General features: G+C 34.0%; 1 protein-coding gene across 1 annotated transcript in view; it reads right to left on the bottom strand.

The window, feature by feature from the left end:
* STAG1 (stromal antigen 1) overlaps positions 1-20,383 on the bottom strand; it is a 260,872-nt gene that overhangs the window by 225,975 nt on the left and 14,514 nt on the right. The window contains 1 exon segment of the mRNA XM_033131991.1: positions 16,383-16,547. Within this exon segment, the coding sequence (XP_032987882.1) occupies positions 16,383-16,547 (165 nt within the window).

The following is a 20,383-nucleotide window of genomic DNA, read 5'->3' on the forward strand; positions in this document are numbered from 1 at the left end:
ATCTGAAACTTGGCTGTTCTTCCTGTGGCCTCAGAATACTATAGTTCTTGTGCTTATATATGTAACTACTATCTCCTAACTACTGTTATATCCAAGCCACCATGCTTCTGTCAGCATTCAAAATTGATCAACCTTTAAGACCTTTGCCAAGTAGCTTAAGTTTCTACGACCGTAACTACTTTTTGTGATATATTAGCCTCTCTCTACCTCAGTCATTGAACCTTTATTTCTTGGTTCATAGTCTTCCTCTCTACCCTGAGCCATCATCCCGAGGCATTTCAACACCTTTATTGAAGATATATACAATATATTAAGATCCAGTTTTTAATTCTGTGGTCTGAAAATCAGTATTTTACTTCAAACTCTCCTTTCACATCCTACACATCTACTAGGAACTACTACTCCATCTTTGAAACCATTAAATTTCCATACTATCTGGTATGATCACAAGCCCCTTTCCATTTAGTACACGATCACTCTGCCTTTTGAGCCTCATCAAGAACTTTCAACCTCTAAACTCTTCCTTTATCTTGAATTCATTTCCTTACCTATTTTTGGGGTGTCAGTATAACTGATCACACAAACTAGGACACTTACAAAGGAAGGTGCAATTAATTATTATGCTAGATAAAATCTGTCCTAAATTCTGTAATACATCATTTCAATCTCTTCCATACTCTCAACTGTGTTGCACTGAGGTTTGCTTCAACCACTAATAGAAGATTATTCTGGAATTTCTGCTTTAGTGGCAGAAAACTGGAGTTAAAGTTGTCCTAGTTACTTTTTTCTCCTCCATTTTACTCCAGGATTGATCAATTCCTTCTGGAATTTATGAGATGAAATATCAGAAACATTTTGCAAACCAAACAGTTCTAAAAGGATTTTTAAAATAACATATTTAAAAATATGTTATTTTAAAAATCCTACCAGTGTTTAGTGACTGAAGAATATCTACTCCTATATGTAGTGTGGGGAGAAAAGTGTGATATAGCTGGCTCTGAAAGACCAGGAAGTATAATCACAGTAGACAAATCTTTGATATATGAGAGGAAATGATGGAATGAATTATTAACACAGACATTTGTAGTAAAAATACAACTGTCTTGCTGTTAACACATCAGTTGTCATAAAGTTGGCAACAACTCTTTCAAAGCACTGAATATTTAATGTCTTCTGAGATCAAGAAACCTAAATTACGGAATACTGGCTTATTCCTAAACAAAGTTAGGCTGTGGATATTATAGATAAATGAGTTCCTATCATATATCCAGAGTAACCCTGCCCAGGTCTGTTAATCATAGTCTTCTTAAAATATAGGATCTTAGTAAAAATATAGGTTAATATTTGTCGGATCTATTTAAAATGGTCAGGAAGGAAAGACGTAAGCATGATCAAGTTTAATGTCACAAGATGATAGACTTCACAAGGAGAAGCTAGCGAGGAACATACCAAGGCAAGTATCTCTGAGTGATGGGTGAAGATTGGAATTTTAATACAGAATATGGGTTTTAAACTTTCTTGAGGATGTATATATGTTGAGATGGTCCTTTCTGCAGCCACTTAGGAGACATTCATATCCTCGCCAAATGATGCGGCAAACAGCAGAACACCTACAAACTTTTTAAGTGTTAAGACATGCTAGATTAGTCTTTTCTTGTTTCAAGTAATTCAGAACCCTCAAAGGACTACACCTCCTGAAAAAGAGGTACTGGCACCAATCACAACTTACATTTTTGTTCTTTTTATTGAACAATAAATTCTTTTCTAATATTTGTTTACAGAACTGGAGGAAAACTGATAAAAACTGGTATTGCTACAAATTTAGTCTTCAATGCCCTTAACAATCATTTTAAATACCCTAGATTAGCTTTCTCTCTACACTTATTTCTTTAAAATCAATTCCAAATTTTTTATCACTCTCCTCATCTATGTTCATGCCCACCAAAAAATTGACTCCAGGTTAAGAAATCCTGCGTAGACCAAAGGTTCTCATCAGGAAGAAACAAATCTCTTGTTTTAAACTCAAGGTTTAAGACCAAAGCCGAGCAAATAGTAAAGAATTATGTCAACATATATGATTTTCATTAGCATTTTTGAGATAAATTGTGAATTTGGGGGAGTAAGGGTTCTGCTTTATAGATGATTAAAGTTAGTGTATAGAGTAAGAAACTGCACATGCATTCTCAATCCAAATTTACTGAGGTAAACAAAGGAAAAAAATCTTAAGAAATCTCATTTATAACTCAATATATCTTTATTCATGTGATTTTTCGAACAATTCTTACTGAAAGTGTAAGAAGGTATTTTGGCCAGAAGCATTAAAATAAGTTTGGTCCTCTTTTTCAAGATATTAGATTGGTGCAAAAGTAACTGCGGTTTTCCCATTATTTTTCACCTTTTAAACCACAATTACTTTTGCACCAAACTAATAAAACTGGTAGAAAGCACAATATTTCATATATTTAAACATCTATAAACAATAATATAAATACACGTTAAGTATGTATATAAAGATCATTCCAAAAAATGACAAAACTGTTATATACATATATAATCTTTTATATATGTGTGTGTATATACGCATACACACACACACACAGATTGTCAAAAAAATGTATAAACACTTTAATAAAGGAAAAAATATTAAAATTGTAATACTCTATACCGATTACAAAAGATGAATACAAGTCATGTTTGACTTCTGCAATTCCAAGAGGTGCTCAAAGTGGTTACCGTCAGCATCCACACACTTCTGATTACAGCGAACTACTGCTTGAGCAACGTTGACCAAAGTGTCCACTTGTATACATTTTTGTGCCACCCCTGATATATTTGACTGTTACCATCATAAACATATCAACAGTCATATCTTTACTTGATCTGCCCTAGACCACCTATATAAAATGTGATATATCTGTGGATGATACCTTTGGAAGATTATTGAAGGAATATCATGAAGGGAACTGGTAATATCTGACACACCCAAGGTAAATTAAAGCCATGATCTTAACATTAGCAAGTACATACAAAAAAAATAACAATAGCAATTTGTTTACTGAAGCTAAGCAATGTGAAAAATAGGAGGTACCTTTGAACATAATTGAATAGAGGATGTGAAAATTTCTGATTAGAATTCCTAACTTCCTCTAGCATTTTAGTCACAAATAATTTACAGGCAGTTAATGCTCTTATCCTAGTAATAATCAGCAGGTTTTATAATCTACTGTGTCATGCAGAAATTAAACCAAAATCAAAATATTTGCTGCATACCTTCCTTCTACTTACCTAAAAGTAACTGTAATGTGGCAAATTTGTGTTCTCCCTTCCACAGTCTGTACTAAAGTAGGGCAGGAGGTACCCAGCTGTGAACTGTATTACCTAGCTCACCATAGAACGTGGTAAGTTCCCATCAATGGAATGTGAACAAAGGGGTCAAAGGCTTATAAGAACTAGGTACTGCTCCGTTCTCTCTCCTCTTTCACCCACTGAACGCAAACAACATTGAGACTCTAAGGGAAAGAAGGAGCCAGAAAATGGAAGATCCTTAAACACCATATGAAGGAAAGATGGCTACCACTAATTCTAGAATTGGACAGCTACATAAATATGAAAGTAATGTCTATCATGATAAGCCACAAATACACTTCGTTTATTTTTTACAGCATGTAGTATTACTGTATGTAGCTGCTAGACTTATTGGGGACAGGTCAAAATATCTGCAAAGTTAATTTCTGACAGTCATCCTAACTATGTTAAAAAACAAAAACTCACTCATAAGTAAATAATAACTTACCATTTGAGGATTTTCAATTAGCTATGAAATGAAATAAGCACATTATATCTTCTGCCCTAAAACATTCTGTATATTTTATATATTATTTTTCATTGTAGGAAACTGGGGGAAATCGGAAATAAAAATGTTTTTTAAAAATGTTATACTTCATTCACACATGTTATTAGGTTAAAGCAAGAGTTAAAGATAATCAAAATCAGGAAAGAATCAGAAATTTATCAAATAATTTTTATGTTAACATATTTTTTTTCCATAAAAATGTTAACACATTGCTCAACAAATAGCAAAATACAATTTTCTCTTCACTTGCTCATTCTTCTGCTGGGGTTGGTAACCAGTAGATATAAGTGAGTAAACATTCGTCTTTGAAAAACAAAAACCAAAAACTTTACATACTGTATAAGTAAACACAGAAAGACTGGGAGAAATGCAGTTTATGTTTAGAACTTTCTCACTCTTGCTTTCAATAACCTAAGAGTTTTAAGGCACTAAACTAATTATGAAATATCCTAGACCAATTCCAAATGTCAGTTTAAGATATGCACAGATGATGAGATGTGACTGTGGAGCCTAAACAATGAAGGAGTTTAAAGGTAAACCAGGTGAATCTCTAAAAGAAATCAACAATTACTATATAAAAATAGTTATTTGTGAGAAAACCATGCGCCATAAAATCTGAAGATTTCTGAAGAGCAAATTAAAATACTATGATTCTAACATATATGCCTTGGTTTGATAATACCTTCATTGATGTAGGTATTTAATTTCTCCAATTAGTATTTGTAACATTCCATTTATTCTATCTGTCTCTTATGTACAACCTACCCCAGGTTCAAAAAAGAAAGTTTGGGTTTTTGTTTTTTTTGTTTTTTGGGGGGGTTGAACAATCTGACACAAGGTCAAACTCTTACTTTTGGCTTTATGTCTTCTTCAAATTTCATTAAATACCAATGAATTTGTTACAGAAAGTAACAAAAATTACCTATGACAAAACATGTACAAATACTTTTACATAATGAATTGAAACATTACTAATATCAGCTGTAATAATGGTGAAGTGAAGAATAAACACTGACCGTTTCTGGACAAAGTCTACTCTGTGTTTACGCAACTGAAGATACTTTTTAAAGCGAGAAGCATATGTGTTGGTGGTATAACAGAGAGTAACATGGCTATAATGCAAGTCCGAATAAAGCCAAATTTTCTTTTCATCAAGACCACTATAAACTAGTAGATAAGTGAAGATGAATTATTTTTCCTGTGTAATGCGATTGAGCTAATCAAGTAACTTACACTCAAGAAAGAAAAGCACTGTTCCTAACCTAAATTCATTTAAGCCTTTAAAAGGTATTCCATCACTTTTAAATGATGCTGGGATGTCATCTTAAATTTGGAACATAATCAAAGACTTATTCAATGGAGACCTCTTGTGTCTGCCTTTACTTTACGAAGTCAGATTTAGCCCCTGGACCAAAATTCATTCAATGGAGGCCTTCTGTGTCTGCCTTTACAAAGTCACGATTTAGCCCCTGGACCAAGAGGAAGAAGTAAGACTGGGACATAAAGCTAGAAAGAGAGGAAGCACTGGGACCAGAACTGTTAGGATGTAGGGGGAGGGAGGAAAGGAGGTAAGGTGGAATAAGTACCTGTCTCAGGCCAAGAATCAAGTTTCACCCTGAAGTGGTCCTGAATCCTATCCTCTTACCTTCCACACTAAAGATCTATGATGGGTTATACATTCAACTCCCACAGTCCTTGATCCCTGCCTTCTTATACTTCCCCAACTTCCTCTTGATGGTAATCACCAGGAATGCAATGCCAGCAACAACGGCACCAGAACCACCACAATGACAACATTGGGGCTAGTTGTCAAATGTTTCATGGAGGGGTTAGGGTAGACTTTTTATTCAGGTAGAGATTATCAACAAGGGACCTCCACAGAAGTGCCCACTGAGACTGCAACAGCCCTAGAAAAGTAATTTCTCCCTAGCCCTCCTCTCAAAATAGGCAGAGCCAGCAATGTCCATCTCATTGAGGGTATTCTGAGAAGGGTTCTGCTGCTACTTCATATAGATGGTGGGTTGCATGGAGTGGACAGCCAGCATGTACTTGGAATGTAGCCAGTAGCAGTCACAAAAGAGCCCCTCTAGCTCAGCTTCCTAGTCTGAGTCTAAAGGTACAGGAGGTCTGGCAGTGATGCTTTGCAAAAACGGTGTTATGCTGTAGACTCAGGTTTTCCTTTTCCATAACATGGATGCCCATCATGTCCACCCACCAGCATGTTAACATCTGGTTGCATTGGTGGGCCTTCAAACACCATTTCTGTCACATTAGGATTATACAGGCAATCAGCGTCCACAAAGGTATGTTCGCTAGGCTTCACCAGGCTCTGGCCACTCTCGGGGCCGTTCGTGCATGCCTTTATCTGCAGCAACTGAGAGGTCTAGAATGGAGAAGTTCACTCAATAGCCCAGTGCCTGGCACGGTCGATCCCCACCCCCGCCTCCCGCCCCACCACCCCTTAAACATCAAAACTCAGGGGACATGTGAAGTGTGATGTGCTGGCTGTCACCATCAGTAGGAACATTAGGTCCAGACTCCCCACTAGGTCACAGGAATGAGAACTGGACAGGACAGACAGTTACAGTACTTGGAATAGGACCCAATGCCTGCTGCCTGGCTGATAGCCTGCAACTGTATTGACCTAGAAGCTTCTTTTTTGTATGTAAAAAAGATTTTTGAAAAACATCAAAATGTATAGCTGCTACAGTTATGATTATGTACACTTTAATGATTAAAGTACTAACAATTTCAGTTATTTAAGAATCCACCTGCCACTAGGAGAGACCACATATCTATGATCTTTAACTCATGAGAAATAAACTTCTATCTTATTTAAACAGCTGTCATTTCCAGTTTTCGACTTTCACCTTCAGCTAAATTTAATCTAAATTGGTTTTTTTATGTTAAATTACGTTGGTGGCATTACAAATTGGTACATCCACAATGGAAAACAGTATGGAGCTTCCTCAAAAATATAACTACCATATGACCCAGCAATTCCACTTCTGGGTATCTATCCAAAGAAAATGAAAACACTGATTTGAAAAGATACATGCACCCCTATGTTCACTGCAGCATTATTTCCAATAGGCAAGATATAAAAGCAACCTAAGTGTCCACTAACGGATGAAAAAAGAATATGTGATGTGATGTGTGTGTACATAATATTACTCAGCCATAAAAAATGAAATATTGCCATTTGTGACAACATGGATGGACCTAGAGGGTATTATGCTAAGTGAAATAATAAGTCAAAGAAGGTGAATTCAGTATTAATTTCACTTATATGCGGAATCTAACAAACAACAAATGAACAAACGAAACAAATTAAAAACAGACGCACAGACTCGTAGACATAAAGTGATGGTCGCTCTAGGGTAAAGGAGAAAAAAGTGAACGAAAATAGGAGGTACAAATTTCCAGTTACAAAATCAGTAAGAGAATGGGATGTAATGTACAGCATAGAGGGGAATATAGTCAATAATATCGTAATAACCTTGTACAATGTCAGATTTGTGGTGATCACTTCCCCTCAGATCTATGAACGTTGAAAAACTATGCTGTACAGCTGAAACCAATATAACATTATATATCAACTATATTTTAATTTTTAAAAAATTAACAATTTTATGTTGTTAAAAATCAGAATGTTTTAATATTTTATTATGTGTTTTTAAACCCTGTACCCAATATCTTGCACTGTAGTGGTCGCAGCTATAAACACATAGTTCTTGTATTACATGTTAACTGATTCTATTCAAGTACTTATATTTACTTAGTTCTATAAAGTTTTACTCCTCATCTTCATTGCAGTATTTCCTTCTTTCAATATTTTCTGGCCATCTTTGTTACAAGTTTCATTTCAGTCAATAGTATATATGCCACTTAACCACAAGGATATGTTCTAAGAAATTCCTCATTAGGCGATTTCGTTGTACGAAAAAAAGTACACATGCACTTACACATACCTAGATGATATAGCCTACGACTAATTTTATATGCTATACTTTTATACAACTGGCAGCACAGGTTTTGTTTACACCAGCATCACCACAAACACACGAGTAATGTGCTATGCTATTTTGTTTTTTATTATTAGTTTCAGATGTACAAAACAATAGACATTTACACCCCTCACAAAGTGATTAACTCCCCTCCCCCAATCCACTAACCCTATGACACTGTATATAGGTGTTACAATTCCATTGACTCTATTCCCTATGCTCTACTCCACATCCTGTGACTATGTATATATTAAATTACAGTTGACATTCATTATTATTCAGCTTCAGCTAGGTGTACACTGCAGTGGTCAGGCACCTACACCATCCATGAAGTGGTCTCCCTAATAAGACAAGTGTCCACCGGACACCCTACAAAATCTTTACATTATCGATTATATTCCCCAAGCTGTCTTTGGTATCCCTGTGGCAATCTTGTGGTTATCAATTTGTGCTTTCTAACCCCCTCACCTTCTCCCTCATATCCACCCACCTCCCATCTAGCAACCCTCAGTTTTTTTCTTTATATCTCTGAGACTGTTTCTGATTAGCTTGCTCATTTATTCTATTCTTTAGATTCCACATATAGGTGAGATCATCTGGAATTTGTCTTTTTCTGTCTGACTTATTTCACTTAGCATAATGTTCTCTAGGTCCATCCATATCGTTGCAAATGGTAAGGTTTCATTCTTCTTTATGGCCGAGTAATACTCCATTGTATGAATGTACTAGTTTCTTAATCCAGTCGTCTACTGATGGACATTTCGGTTTCCACGTCTTCGTTATTGTGAATATGTGCTATGATGTTTTAACAGCTACGATGTCACCAGGCAATAGGAATTTTTCAGCTCCATTATAATCTTAAGGGACCACTGTGATATATGCTGTCTATCGTTGACCAAAACATCATTATGCAGGGCATGACCATGTATTTGTTCTCCCCTGTAATGTCTCAGTAGTATTTCTTTTGTAATTCTTTTATAATTCCTCACATTTCTTAGACATTCTTCAGCCATTTTAATACTTCTTGAAATTTTTCAATTTGTCAATGAACATTCAGAAATTCAAAAATTATTATAAACACTTTTTTCCACTCTATAAATGGCTCAGAAATGCATACAATTCCTGTACAGTCACTAGAAAACTGTCAGTTAAAAGTTAACAGGTGAGATTTTAATAAGCTCACAGGTGCCTTTTCACTTTTCTTGGTGTACTCATAACATAAAACTTGCCAAGCTAAATCTTGGGGAACAATTCCTATGCATTTGATATGTTGAAACTTGGCATCCAACCCACTTGTTAGCTGGGGACTAGAATAGATCAACATCTATAAAAGTGCATAGCTTCCGTTTACATCAGAACAAAGCTTCCTCGCTAAGGGAGAGAGAATGACTGATCACAGACTATTCCCAAAGATACCTTTCCCAATCATACTTTAAATGTACAAAATCAGTTTTACTTTTAGTCACCGTGTCAAAAGCAAACAGAAGAACAAACTGTGTCATTAAGTATGCTCCATTTATAGGCTGATTCCAATTCTTCATTACGTAAGTTATTGTGATCAGTATACTAAGACCAAAGGGAGTTTTCTTAGCATTAATCAACAGTTTGTATTGGTATGTTAAGAGATTATATAATTAGCATGGAGGATTTCCTTTCCCTTTTATGATTCAAAAGTCTATAAAACAAGGATTGGGGCAAATTTAGTTTATATTGTATCTCTTGCACCTAACCCCTAATAATTAGCTCTCAATGAATTTTTGTTGAATAAAAAAACTACAGTGCAACATTTTAAGTAGACATCTGGGGGTACAAAATGCAAATGCCAACAGGTTAGAGAAATTCAGTTAAATGCTTACTAACTCATAACTACTAAAGCAACAAACAACAGATTAAGTAAATGTTCCAAAATTCAACATGTATTCAATGCCATGCAATTAAAAGTCAAAATGTCCAAACCAAACTATTCCCACACTCATCCTCCAACACGTGTACTCTTGCAAATTGCCTGTCAAGTCAAACAACTAGGAATTATCTTAGATTCTTTCCTCTTTCTCATCTTGCAGAATCATTCCATAGCCTTAATATTTGTGGAATCTGTCACTTCCTCTTCATCCTCACTGACACGCTATAAATTCGACCTTTCATTATTTTCCAATTGGATGAGGAAAAAAAGCTTCCCAGTTCACCTTTCTGATTTCAGCCTTATCCCCCAAATCATCATCTAAACTGTTTTCAGGACAGTATTTCTAAAATTGATAATAGACTCAAGTCATTTCCTTCCTAAAATGCCATCAATTTCAAAAAAGTCAAAACATTCAATGTTCAGGATCTAGCCTCTCTCATACCTCTATCTGTATTAGAGCATCTTTTGCCCTCTCTATGGTTCGGAGTATAGATGGCATCTTTGCATGTCCTGTTTCTACTATAAGAAATGCCCTCTGCTACTGCCTAGCTAACTCCTACTCATCTTTCAAGTCTTAGTTCAAGTTTAATCTATGCAGGCAAGCCTTCCATGACCCTATCCTCTAGACAAGCCTAAGGGATTCTGTGTTTTCCACCTACCCTGTGTATCTCCATTACTGAAGTATTCTATGACATGTTTCCTGTGACACTAAACTCTATGAGGGCAGAACTGGTTTTATTTCTCTACATTCAAGAACTACGTAGCACAGCCTCTGATTATAAGAGATGCATAAGCACCCATTAAGCTAGTGAAACTTACTCTTTACAATTCTAATAAGGAGATAAGACAAAAGACAGAATGGTTATAAACAGTTGTAGAAATCAAGGGTTTGTGGAATGCTGGATAAACAAAAGAAACCAGATTTTTTAACACAAATCTTATGAAAGCCTTCACATTTCATAGCTCTCCAAAGGGGAAGGAATATATATAGACATTTTCCAAACCTACTGACTACAGAAGCCCTCCTTTGGAGAATCATTTCAGAAACACTTATGTATTTTTATTTCAAATAAAATAAACAAGATAGACAAGAAGGTATAGATCATCCAAGTTCAACAATACTTAATATTTTATAGCCATATTTGTTTCTTTTTGCTTCTTTTTCAGTTACAGCTGTAGCACCCCACACACACACCTGTCTGGTCCAATTCTCTTTCTCTTATCTTCGAAGTAACTTGATGTTAAGTAATCTCATGTATGTGTTTGTTCTTTATATAAGTAGTAAAATGTATTATTTATCATCATTCTGTAGTTTATTTTGTCCCCTAAAATGATTTCTGAAATTTATCCATAATGGTACCTAGAGCTCATTTTAACTGCTATAGAGAATTTCAGTGTTTGAATATATTACATTTTATCAACTGTCCTGTTCATATTCATAGGTGTTTAGGATTTTTTACTTTTTTTGCTGTTACAAACAAGAAGTAATATAAATTCCTGTATTTGCCTCCTTTATAAACATACACAAAAATTTCTCTAAAGGTTACAGTTGCATCTAAGAACTGAACTGCATTTTTTCAAAGTATTCTCAGTTAAATGAAAAAGAAAAAAAAGTGGCTCCCACAGTATAGGCACTCATTAAATATTTAGTGAATGAATAAAAAATGGATAGGCCATTCAACTTTTCTTGATAAAAATTTTTCTCCAAAGGGGTTATACAGATTTGTACTTCTACTAGTTGCTACTCTACTGTCTTACTGACTCATAGTGTCTTCCAACTATTTTTATGTTACTCAGTTGAGTAAGAAATAGTATTTGATTCTGCTCCACCCAAAGTTTTTTTCATTTTTCCTGAGTACTTTATTAAATGGGCTCATTTCCTATTACCTGTTCCAATTGGTTATTACTAATATACAGAAGGCTACTGATATTTTTTCAATATTAATTTTCACTCTAGGAATTTTGCTGAACACTCATTAGTTCTAATAGTCTATAGTTTATCTCATAATTTCTACACAGATGATTGTATAGTCTGCAAATATGGATAATTTTGCATCATCTTTTTCAATTGTTAGAATTTTTATTTATTTTATTTTATAATGAGTATTGAATAGTAGTCAGTACTCTACTACTTGGTCCTGGGGAAATATGTAAATTTCTCTGTTAAAAATGGCATGATGTGAGATATAGGTTTTTGGAAGATAAACTTTACCAACCTACATAACTTCCCTCTTGGTATTACCCTGTTTCTCCGAAAATAAGACCTAGCCAGCCATCAGCTCTAATTTGTCTTTTGGAGCAAAAATTAATATAAGACCCAGTATTATATTATATTATATTATATTATATTATATTATATTATATTATATTATATTATATCATACCCCGTCTTACAGTAAAATATGACCGGGTCTTATATTAATTTTTGCTCCAAAAGACACAGTAGAGCTGATGGTCTGGCTAGGTCTTATTTTCAGGGAAACACGGTAATATATCAAAAGTTACTGCACATCATGAATGTCAGCTATATTTTATCAAATGATTTTTTTCTATAACATTCTATACCAATTCATATAAAGATAGTTTTTGCCCCCTTATAGCATGATTATTTGGTATATCACAGACACACATTTTCTAATATTAAACCATCCTTGCATTCTTAAGATAAAAGTTCCATGTTTTAAAAACATATTGAATTCAAATTGCTAATATTTCTTTTAGCTGTTTCTACCATTTCTTTTTCTATTTAATTTCCACTTCTACTTTTATTATTTCTTTCTTCTTACTTTAGGTTTGCTGTTTTTCTAGTTTCTAATTCTTTTGCTAACAGTAATACATTTAAGACTGTATATTTATCCCAGTAGCACTTTAGCCCCAAGATTTTCACTAACATTACTTTCGCTAGCATTCACATATCAACTGTGTATTTCCTGTGCATCATTTTATTTTGACTATAATGTAATCTAGAAGGGGAATTTATTTTGTGTATTTCAACATTTGTTTGCATTGTAGTCAAAGAACAGGGTAAGGCATTTCTTGATGAAATATTTCAAGATTTTCTTTTAATCCTCAATATTCTGGAGTTACACTGTACTATAATAGCCATGTATAATAATTATTTTCACTTATCTTGTTCACTCCTGAGAACAAACTCTGGATCTGAGAAAGTGTGTCTACAAATGTCTCCAAAATTATGTCTTCAAAAACTTTGTCTCTGAACATATTCTATTCCCAGTGATTTATTCCCCTGGCATATTTTGGGACCCTTCAATTAACACCAAAGTCCCTCAACTGCTCTTTCATATTTACTTATTTCTCTGGGCTATATTCTAATGAATGCCAATGCCTGAATTCTTCCTTTGATAGCATCTAATGTAGTTCTTTTTCCCTCAGTAAAACTAATTTACTAAGTTTATCCCCTTTTGTAGTGAACATAATTTTTTTCTTTATCTCTATAGCATCTTAAATATACTTATTTCTTTTACTATTCATCCCTCTCCATCTAATGTTTTGTGATTAACTCTGCTCATCTTAGTCAATGCACTGCAGAACTAAACCATATAATGTGGGCTTGGAACTTTCTGCTCTAAGACAATACTGGGGATTTTTACAGACCCAGTCACCAACCAAGTAAGTAGACATTTCAATTCAGGTCCTGGTTATAAGACCTATGTCTGTCTTCTCTCTTCCCACAGCCCTTGATTTCCCGTAAGTGAAGTTTTAGTATAAGTTATTATCTGAACTAGGACCCCTTTCAGTATTAAAGAAATCCCTATTAATAACTACATGGATGACAAGCATAAACTGGGAGTCTCAAAAGTAATCTGAGATAAATGATCACCCTAAACATAAGCCGTATTAGCCTATGCGGCAGTTATAAGTGGCTTTCTTCAGTCTTCTTTATAAATATATGGAGCCTTATGTTATGCGTTGGCTTTGTGTAGTAAGCCTGACATTATCCCTCAATTGGCTAAAAGTACCTGCTTCTCTACCCTAAGCCTAATCCTGTTCATAACTTTGTAGTATTTCGTCTACATAAATCACAAAAATATTTCATTTTTAAACTCGTTAATATCTGTTTGTATTTTTTTTAGTATTTTATCTATTATTACTTTACATTTGAAGTAAGGAGGTAATAAATAGTAAAACAGGTATGCCACACCTTCAATAGAAGACCCTTATCAATTTTTTAAATATGCATTCCCTTTGCTAAGCAACCACTTTCAGAAATTTATGTTATAAAAACATCCCCATGTGTACATTTCAGATGGGCATATAAGGATATTTAAAGTACTATTTTTAATAGAATAAAACTATCCTTAAATAATCCCCTTAAATATACTTATTTCTTTTTAAAGAATAAAGCAGCCCAAATAAAAACTGGTAAATAAAGAATGGCCCAAAAAAAAAAAAAAAAAAAGCAAGGCACTCTCCATTAACAGCTGGTGGATTCCTGATTTCTGCCCGCAGAAGGCATGTTCATACTAAGAGAGCTCTCCCACATGGGAAGAATCACCTGCTTTAATTCTTGCTGTCCTCTTCTGAGCTGGTTTGGTCATCCACTCTGTATAAACTTGTGTGTCAATAGTAAGACCAAAAAAAATAAAATAAAATAAAGAGTTGAGTTGATAGATGAAAAAAAAAAAAAAAAAAAAAAGAATGGCCCAGCCATGTTAGGGAGTATTAAAAATTATAAGGTAAATTCGTAGGGAAAAATAATGCCAGAAAAAAATGCCAAAAAAAAAGTTGAGTGGAAAAGAAAATTACAGAAATGTATAGGTTAATTTGAATATAGCTAGGAAGGAAAAACATAATATGAACAATAAAAAATTACAGCAAAGTAAAAAATGTTTGGGTCAGATTTCAATAACGAAATAGTGAGAAAAGGTTGAAAAGATGGGTTTAAAACTAAATTATGAAAGGCACCAGGGTGCTGACTACCTTTCATAAAATATAGATTCAAAAGAATTTAAGCAGGGAGTAACAGTATAAAACAGCATTAGAGAAAATTAATCTGAATGAAGAATACAGAACATAAAGGACTCCCCCCAAAAAAGAAATTTATACTGCTCTATTTTGTTTCAGCTACAGATGATGAGATTTTGTTCCTATTAAATACTGAATATTAAAGATTTTGTTCCTATTAAATAAAAGCTGGTATTGAGCTTTAACACAATATGCAGTAAAATTATCTTTACATAAATAAATATCTTGTAAAATACTTTTACATTAAAAAATGACAGCAAAATGCTCAGGCACAATTTTCAAATTTTTGCATGAACTTTCTTCATTTTTCTACTCATGTTTCCACCTAAAGGTAGGAAGAACTAAAGTAGATCTTTATGCAAAATTAAGGATTTTGTAGCTTGTCAACAATTTTTCTATTAAAGTGTAATAAAACAATTGTCATGCTTGAGAACTAAAGGTCACTTTCTCTATTTTCAAATTAACATAAGTTACAGGTTGCCCTAGGAATTCAATATTCCTTTTACCATCTAGTATCGTCTCACGACTCTATCTCCCTCCCTTCCCACACAAATTCCAAAACCCCTGAACACAACAATCTGGTAATAAATAATAGATAAAAAGCAGTAAACACCAAACTCCCTTAAAGAATTTTTTTAAAAATACAGGGAAAGAAATAGAAAGCATATTAAGAAAAAGTTGCCGGCTTTTAGTTCTAAAAGTAAATCTGTTTCACTAATTTCAAACTCAAATTGAAACTGAAGTATTAAAAATTAGCAATACTGAATAAAAAGACTCAACATATTACCAATCATTAGTGATCAAAGAAATCCAAATTAAAATATACCACTTTCACCTATGTAATTAGAAAATCTTAAATATAAAATATCCAATTGCTAGCTACACTTCTGGTGAAAGATAAACTAGTACAATTTTTGGAAAGTAGTGTGATATTTATGTATCACACAATTAAGGAATACCTTTTAACCAATTAATTTCACATCTAGTGTTTTAAAACGAAAAAAAAGATGTAGAGATGTAAACAAATAATGAATACATTGCATAATAGTGAAAAAAAGGAAAGACACACTAAAGGAATAGTATAATAATTATGGTTTACCCTTGTAATTAATTAGTATGAAGCCAATAAAAATGCGCTCTTGCAGAATAGTTGAGTGAATGAAGAGAAAGAAAAGACAGTAAAAAACGGTTATAAAAGATCACATACACACAGAAAATAACCATGAAACGTTAATTGTGGTTATTCCTAATTTACTATTTAGGAATGCTTTTCTATAACATTTCTTCTTTCAGATAGTCTTCAATACACATTATTTACATTAAGTCTGATTCAAAAAACATCATTAAGGCAATAAAAATTTGCTTAGGCAGCTCTGATGATGACGCTGATGATGATAGAGGAGGAGAAGAGGAGGAAGTCATTTTATTCAGCACAATGTAATCTGAAGTGTATCTTACTATGAAACAAAATGCCTTTCCTGACACTCTTTAGAAACAAAGAAAAACCTTTAAGGATAAACTTCTTGGTTAAAAAATCAACAAGAGGTATAAAATGTCATATCTACACTAACCAGTTCCACATAGGTTATTGACTGTATTGGTTTAGAAATAAAAAAAAACACTTAAAATTTACCTGCATTGCACTTTTCCCCAGTTTCACCACTTCAAATAAGGTGACAGGTTCCCCTTCACCATTCTGTTGAGGGTGCCCATTAGCTCTTCCACGGCCTGTTCCTCTAACTCCAGCTTCAATTCTACTCTTCTCTCCTGGAGATTTGCGAGGTTTCTTATTTGTAGACTAAATAAAAAGATGAAGAAGAAAATAAATTAAAAGCAAGCATACTCTGCTTTACGCAGAACGATCTCAAATTAGGTTTGATTCTATGAAAGGCAGTTAGCACTACTAAAGGCATGAAACATAATCCCTGACCAACAGAAGCTTTACAATTTGTTTTCATTGATAAAAAAAAAAAAAGTGCAAACAGCAAAGCATAAGTTAATTTATATAAGGAATGAAAAAAAGTAAAAAAAAAAAAAGAATTTAGTATTTTGTAAAACAATGCCAATACTGAACATTTTAACCTTCTTGATATTTCCTTCTTCATACCCTCAATACTCTCTTACTTCCTCTGAAACCTTGTTCAATAAAATTACTTAGAAATGCTGCATATTCAACTTTGCCCTCTACTGAAGTGCTCAAGTATTTGTTGTCTACTTTACAACAAATATACATTGAACACCATGTTTGGAACCATTCTTGATAGTAGGAATAGGAGAATACACAAAATAACATTCCTGCATTGATGGAGTTTACATTCTTCAATTAACATCCCATTACAAGCCCCCAGTGTTTTTAAAGTGGTCAACTCTAGCATCTTACCTATGTATGCCTCATCTTTACAGTGAAGCGTAATTTGATAGAATTGCTGGCAGTCGCTGATATTATTCCCATAAATTTCATTCATATGTAAACTCATCATGGTTGCTGCTTCACCAAACTCACAAATGAAATTAATGTTACTTAACGTAATCTACAGTTCTTGAAACTCTCAACAGGCCACTCAATTTCTTCCTTCCCTTTCAGGTATCTTTTCCCTCCCTGCATTCCTTACCTGTTAGTGTTACCCTTGAGCAGCTTTTCCCCTCAATCTTTATAGTCTTTATTGAGTGATTTAATTCACTCTCATAATAGCTTGCTCAGTTACCATGTTATTGCCCCTCACCTCCAAATCCACCCTTATTTGTCCCACTTTGTGATGTTGGAGCTGGACCCTGCAAACATTTTTCTTTTGTCATGCTGCAGTGTTAGGCTTTGTAATTAGAGGGCACTGGAAGAACACTACAAACCATAGCACTGAGGGGCTTCTCTCCATGCTCACAGGATCTGCTCCCTTCATTTTAAATTCCTGTGTTCTTAGCACTTTTTCACTCCTGTTGGTAGTTAACAGCCTCACAACCATTTTTGCGGGTGGATTAATACATAATGAGTTTATGGCTTATTTTTAATTAAATTATTTTGGCACAATTTTAGATTTACAGAAAGGAGACCTGTGAAGACAGTACAGAGAATCCCCTTGTATTACACATCACATCCCCCCTCTTGTTACTATCTGTATGGTACGTTTGTTGTAATTCATGAACCAATATCGATACACTAACAAATTTCCATACTTAATTCAGCTTTTCTTAAGTTTTTCCCTAATAACCTTTTCCTTTTCCAGGACCCTATTCACGATACCATATTACATTTACATCATATCTCTTTTAGCTCCTCTTAGCTGTGAGTTTTTAGACTTTTCCGATTTTTGGTGACCTGAACAGTTTTGAGGAACTGGTCAGGTATTTTGTACAATGTTTCTCAACTAGGTTTGTCTCATGACTAGACTAAAATTATGGGTTTGGGAAAGAAGATTTGAGAGATAAAGTGTTATTCTAATTTCCTCATATCAAGGGTATAAATGATCAATATATGACTGCTATGTTACTGTTGACCTTAATCAGTTGGCTGAGGTGGTGTTTGTCAGGTTTCTCCACTATAATGTTACTTTTCCTCCCATTTCCATACTGTACCTTTTGAAGAAAGTCACTACAAGCATCCCACGTTCAAGGGGTGGGGAATTATATTCCACCTCCTTGAGGGGGGAGTATTTATACATATTGTTTGAATCTTTCAGTATGGGAGATCATTCATTCATTTAATTATTTATACTAATATTTATGCTATTGTGGGCTAGTAAACATTTATTTTATGCTTTGGATTATAATTCCAACACTATTTTATTTTGTTGTTCAACTTGTTTCAGCTTTGGCCACTGGGAGATCTTTCAGTTGGCTTCCAAATCCATGTGACATATTTGCATCGTGTGTGTGTGTGTGTGTGTGTGTGTGTGTGTGTGTGTTAAGCTGTTTTAGCACTTGGTTACTTTCTGGCAGCACAACATTCTCCAGGCTCATCTTGTACTGTATACTGCCTTCCCCAATTCTAGAATCAGCCAACACTCCAAGGTTCCTTTTACTGGACAATGATATTAGAGATAGAGGTCTAGGTACGAGGCTTTGCTCCTTGAGACTGAAGGTCCCTGCCTCTAGGCCCTTAAGCAAACAAAGCAAAGAAATGTATGTTCCACATAGTTATGTGGTTATGTATATACACATGACTACAAATATTTTTGAATGTGATAATCTGTTATCGATATTAAGCTAAACATAATTCCATACTGGTATCTCCAACTCTAATCCATACCATATAGATGTCTCTTGCCCTTGCTTATCAATAAATTCTCACCCCAACAGTGAGAAACCTGGTTCACAACAGTATACACATATAGAGTATTAGAACTGTTAGACTATACTTAATGGAAAACAACTTTATGAACTAGATTATAGATTTTACCTACACTATGTAGATTCCTATTCTTTGACTTGAGTCTTACAGACTCATTTCCAGTTACTAAAGTCAGCAACTTTCCTCCCTACCCGCTTCAGTGACATTGTTTCAAACATTTACAATACAATAAAATTGCCTTGTTACATTCTACATTCCAGTATCCCCCCAATCTCCTAAATGATATTTTAACAATCTGTATTCATAAAATTCACTTTTTCTGTAAAGTTCAATGGGTGTCAGTAAATGCATAGTATCATGTATCCATGATTCCAGTATCAAAGAATTTCACCACCTAAAAAAATCCCTGTGCTTCACCCATTCAAACCTCCCATTTCTCCTTGGCAACACTAAATTGTTTTTATCATCACTACAGTTTTCTCTTTTATAGACAGTTCTATGATCGGAATTATACAATATATATAGCCTTTTCAGACTGGCATCTTTCACTTTAGCAACATTCATCTGGGATTCATCCATGTCTTTTAATGGGTGAATAGCTAATTTCTTTTTATTTCCAAGTATTATTCCATTGTACAGATGTGCCACATTTTTTTATCTATTTACCTAATAATGGATAACTTAGTAACCAAGTTTTTGGTAATTAGGCATAATGCTGCTATACACAATCACATACAGGGTTTTATGTGGGCAAAAAAGTAGTTGTGTAAATACCTAGGTGGACCATATTGAATAATATGGTAAAACTATGTTTACTGATCTTTGTTGGAAACTGCCAAACTAGTTTTCAAAGTGGCTATATCATTTTGTTTTGTCACCAGCAAAGAGTAAGAGTTCCTATTGCTTCACATTCTTTCCAGGAAATCGGTATTGTCTGGTTTTGGGAATTTAGCCACTCTAATAGGTGTATAGTGGTATCTTGTTGATGTCTAAATTTGCAATTCCTGCATGACAAATTATTAAGGAGTTTTTCATAATTAATAATTCTTTACATTAAATTTCTCTGTTCAAATTACTGGTGACGATTTTGTCTCCTGACTGGACCATGAATAATTCTCTATACTTGCACTGTCCAACACGGCAGCCACTAGGTTTCAAGTAGCTAACTGAGTACTTGAAATATGGTTAGTCAAAAATGAGATGTGCAGAAGCATAAAATGTCCACAAGACTGAAGATTTAATACCAAAAAAAGCATATAAAACATCTCAATAATTTTATATTAATTACAGGGTGAAATATAATATTTTATATATATTAGGTTAAATAAATTACAGTATTAAAGTTAATT

The sequence above is a fragment of the Rhinolophus ferrumequinum genome, chromosome 17, assembly GCF_004115265.2.
Source record: "Rhinolophus ferrumequinum isolate MPI-CBG mRhiFer1 chromosome 17, mRhiFer1_v1.p, whole genome shotgun sequence".
Taxonomy (NCBI): Eukaryota; Metazoa; Chordata; class Mammalia; order Chiroptera; family Rhinolophidae; genus Rhinolophus; species Rhinolophus ferrumequinum.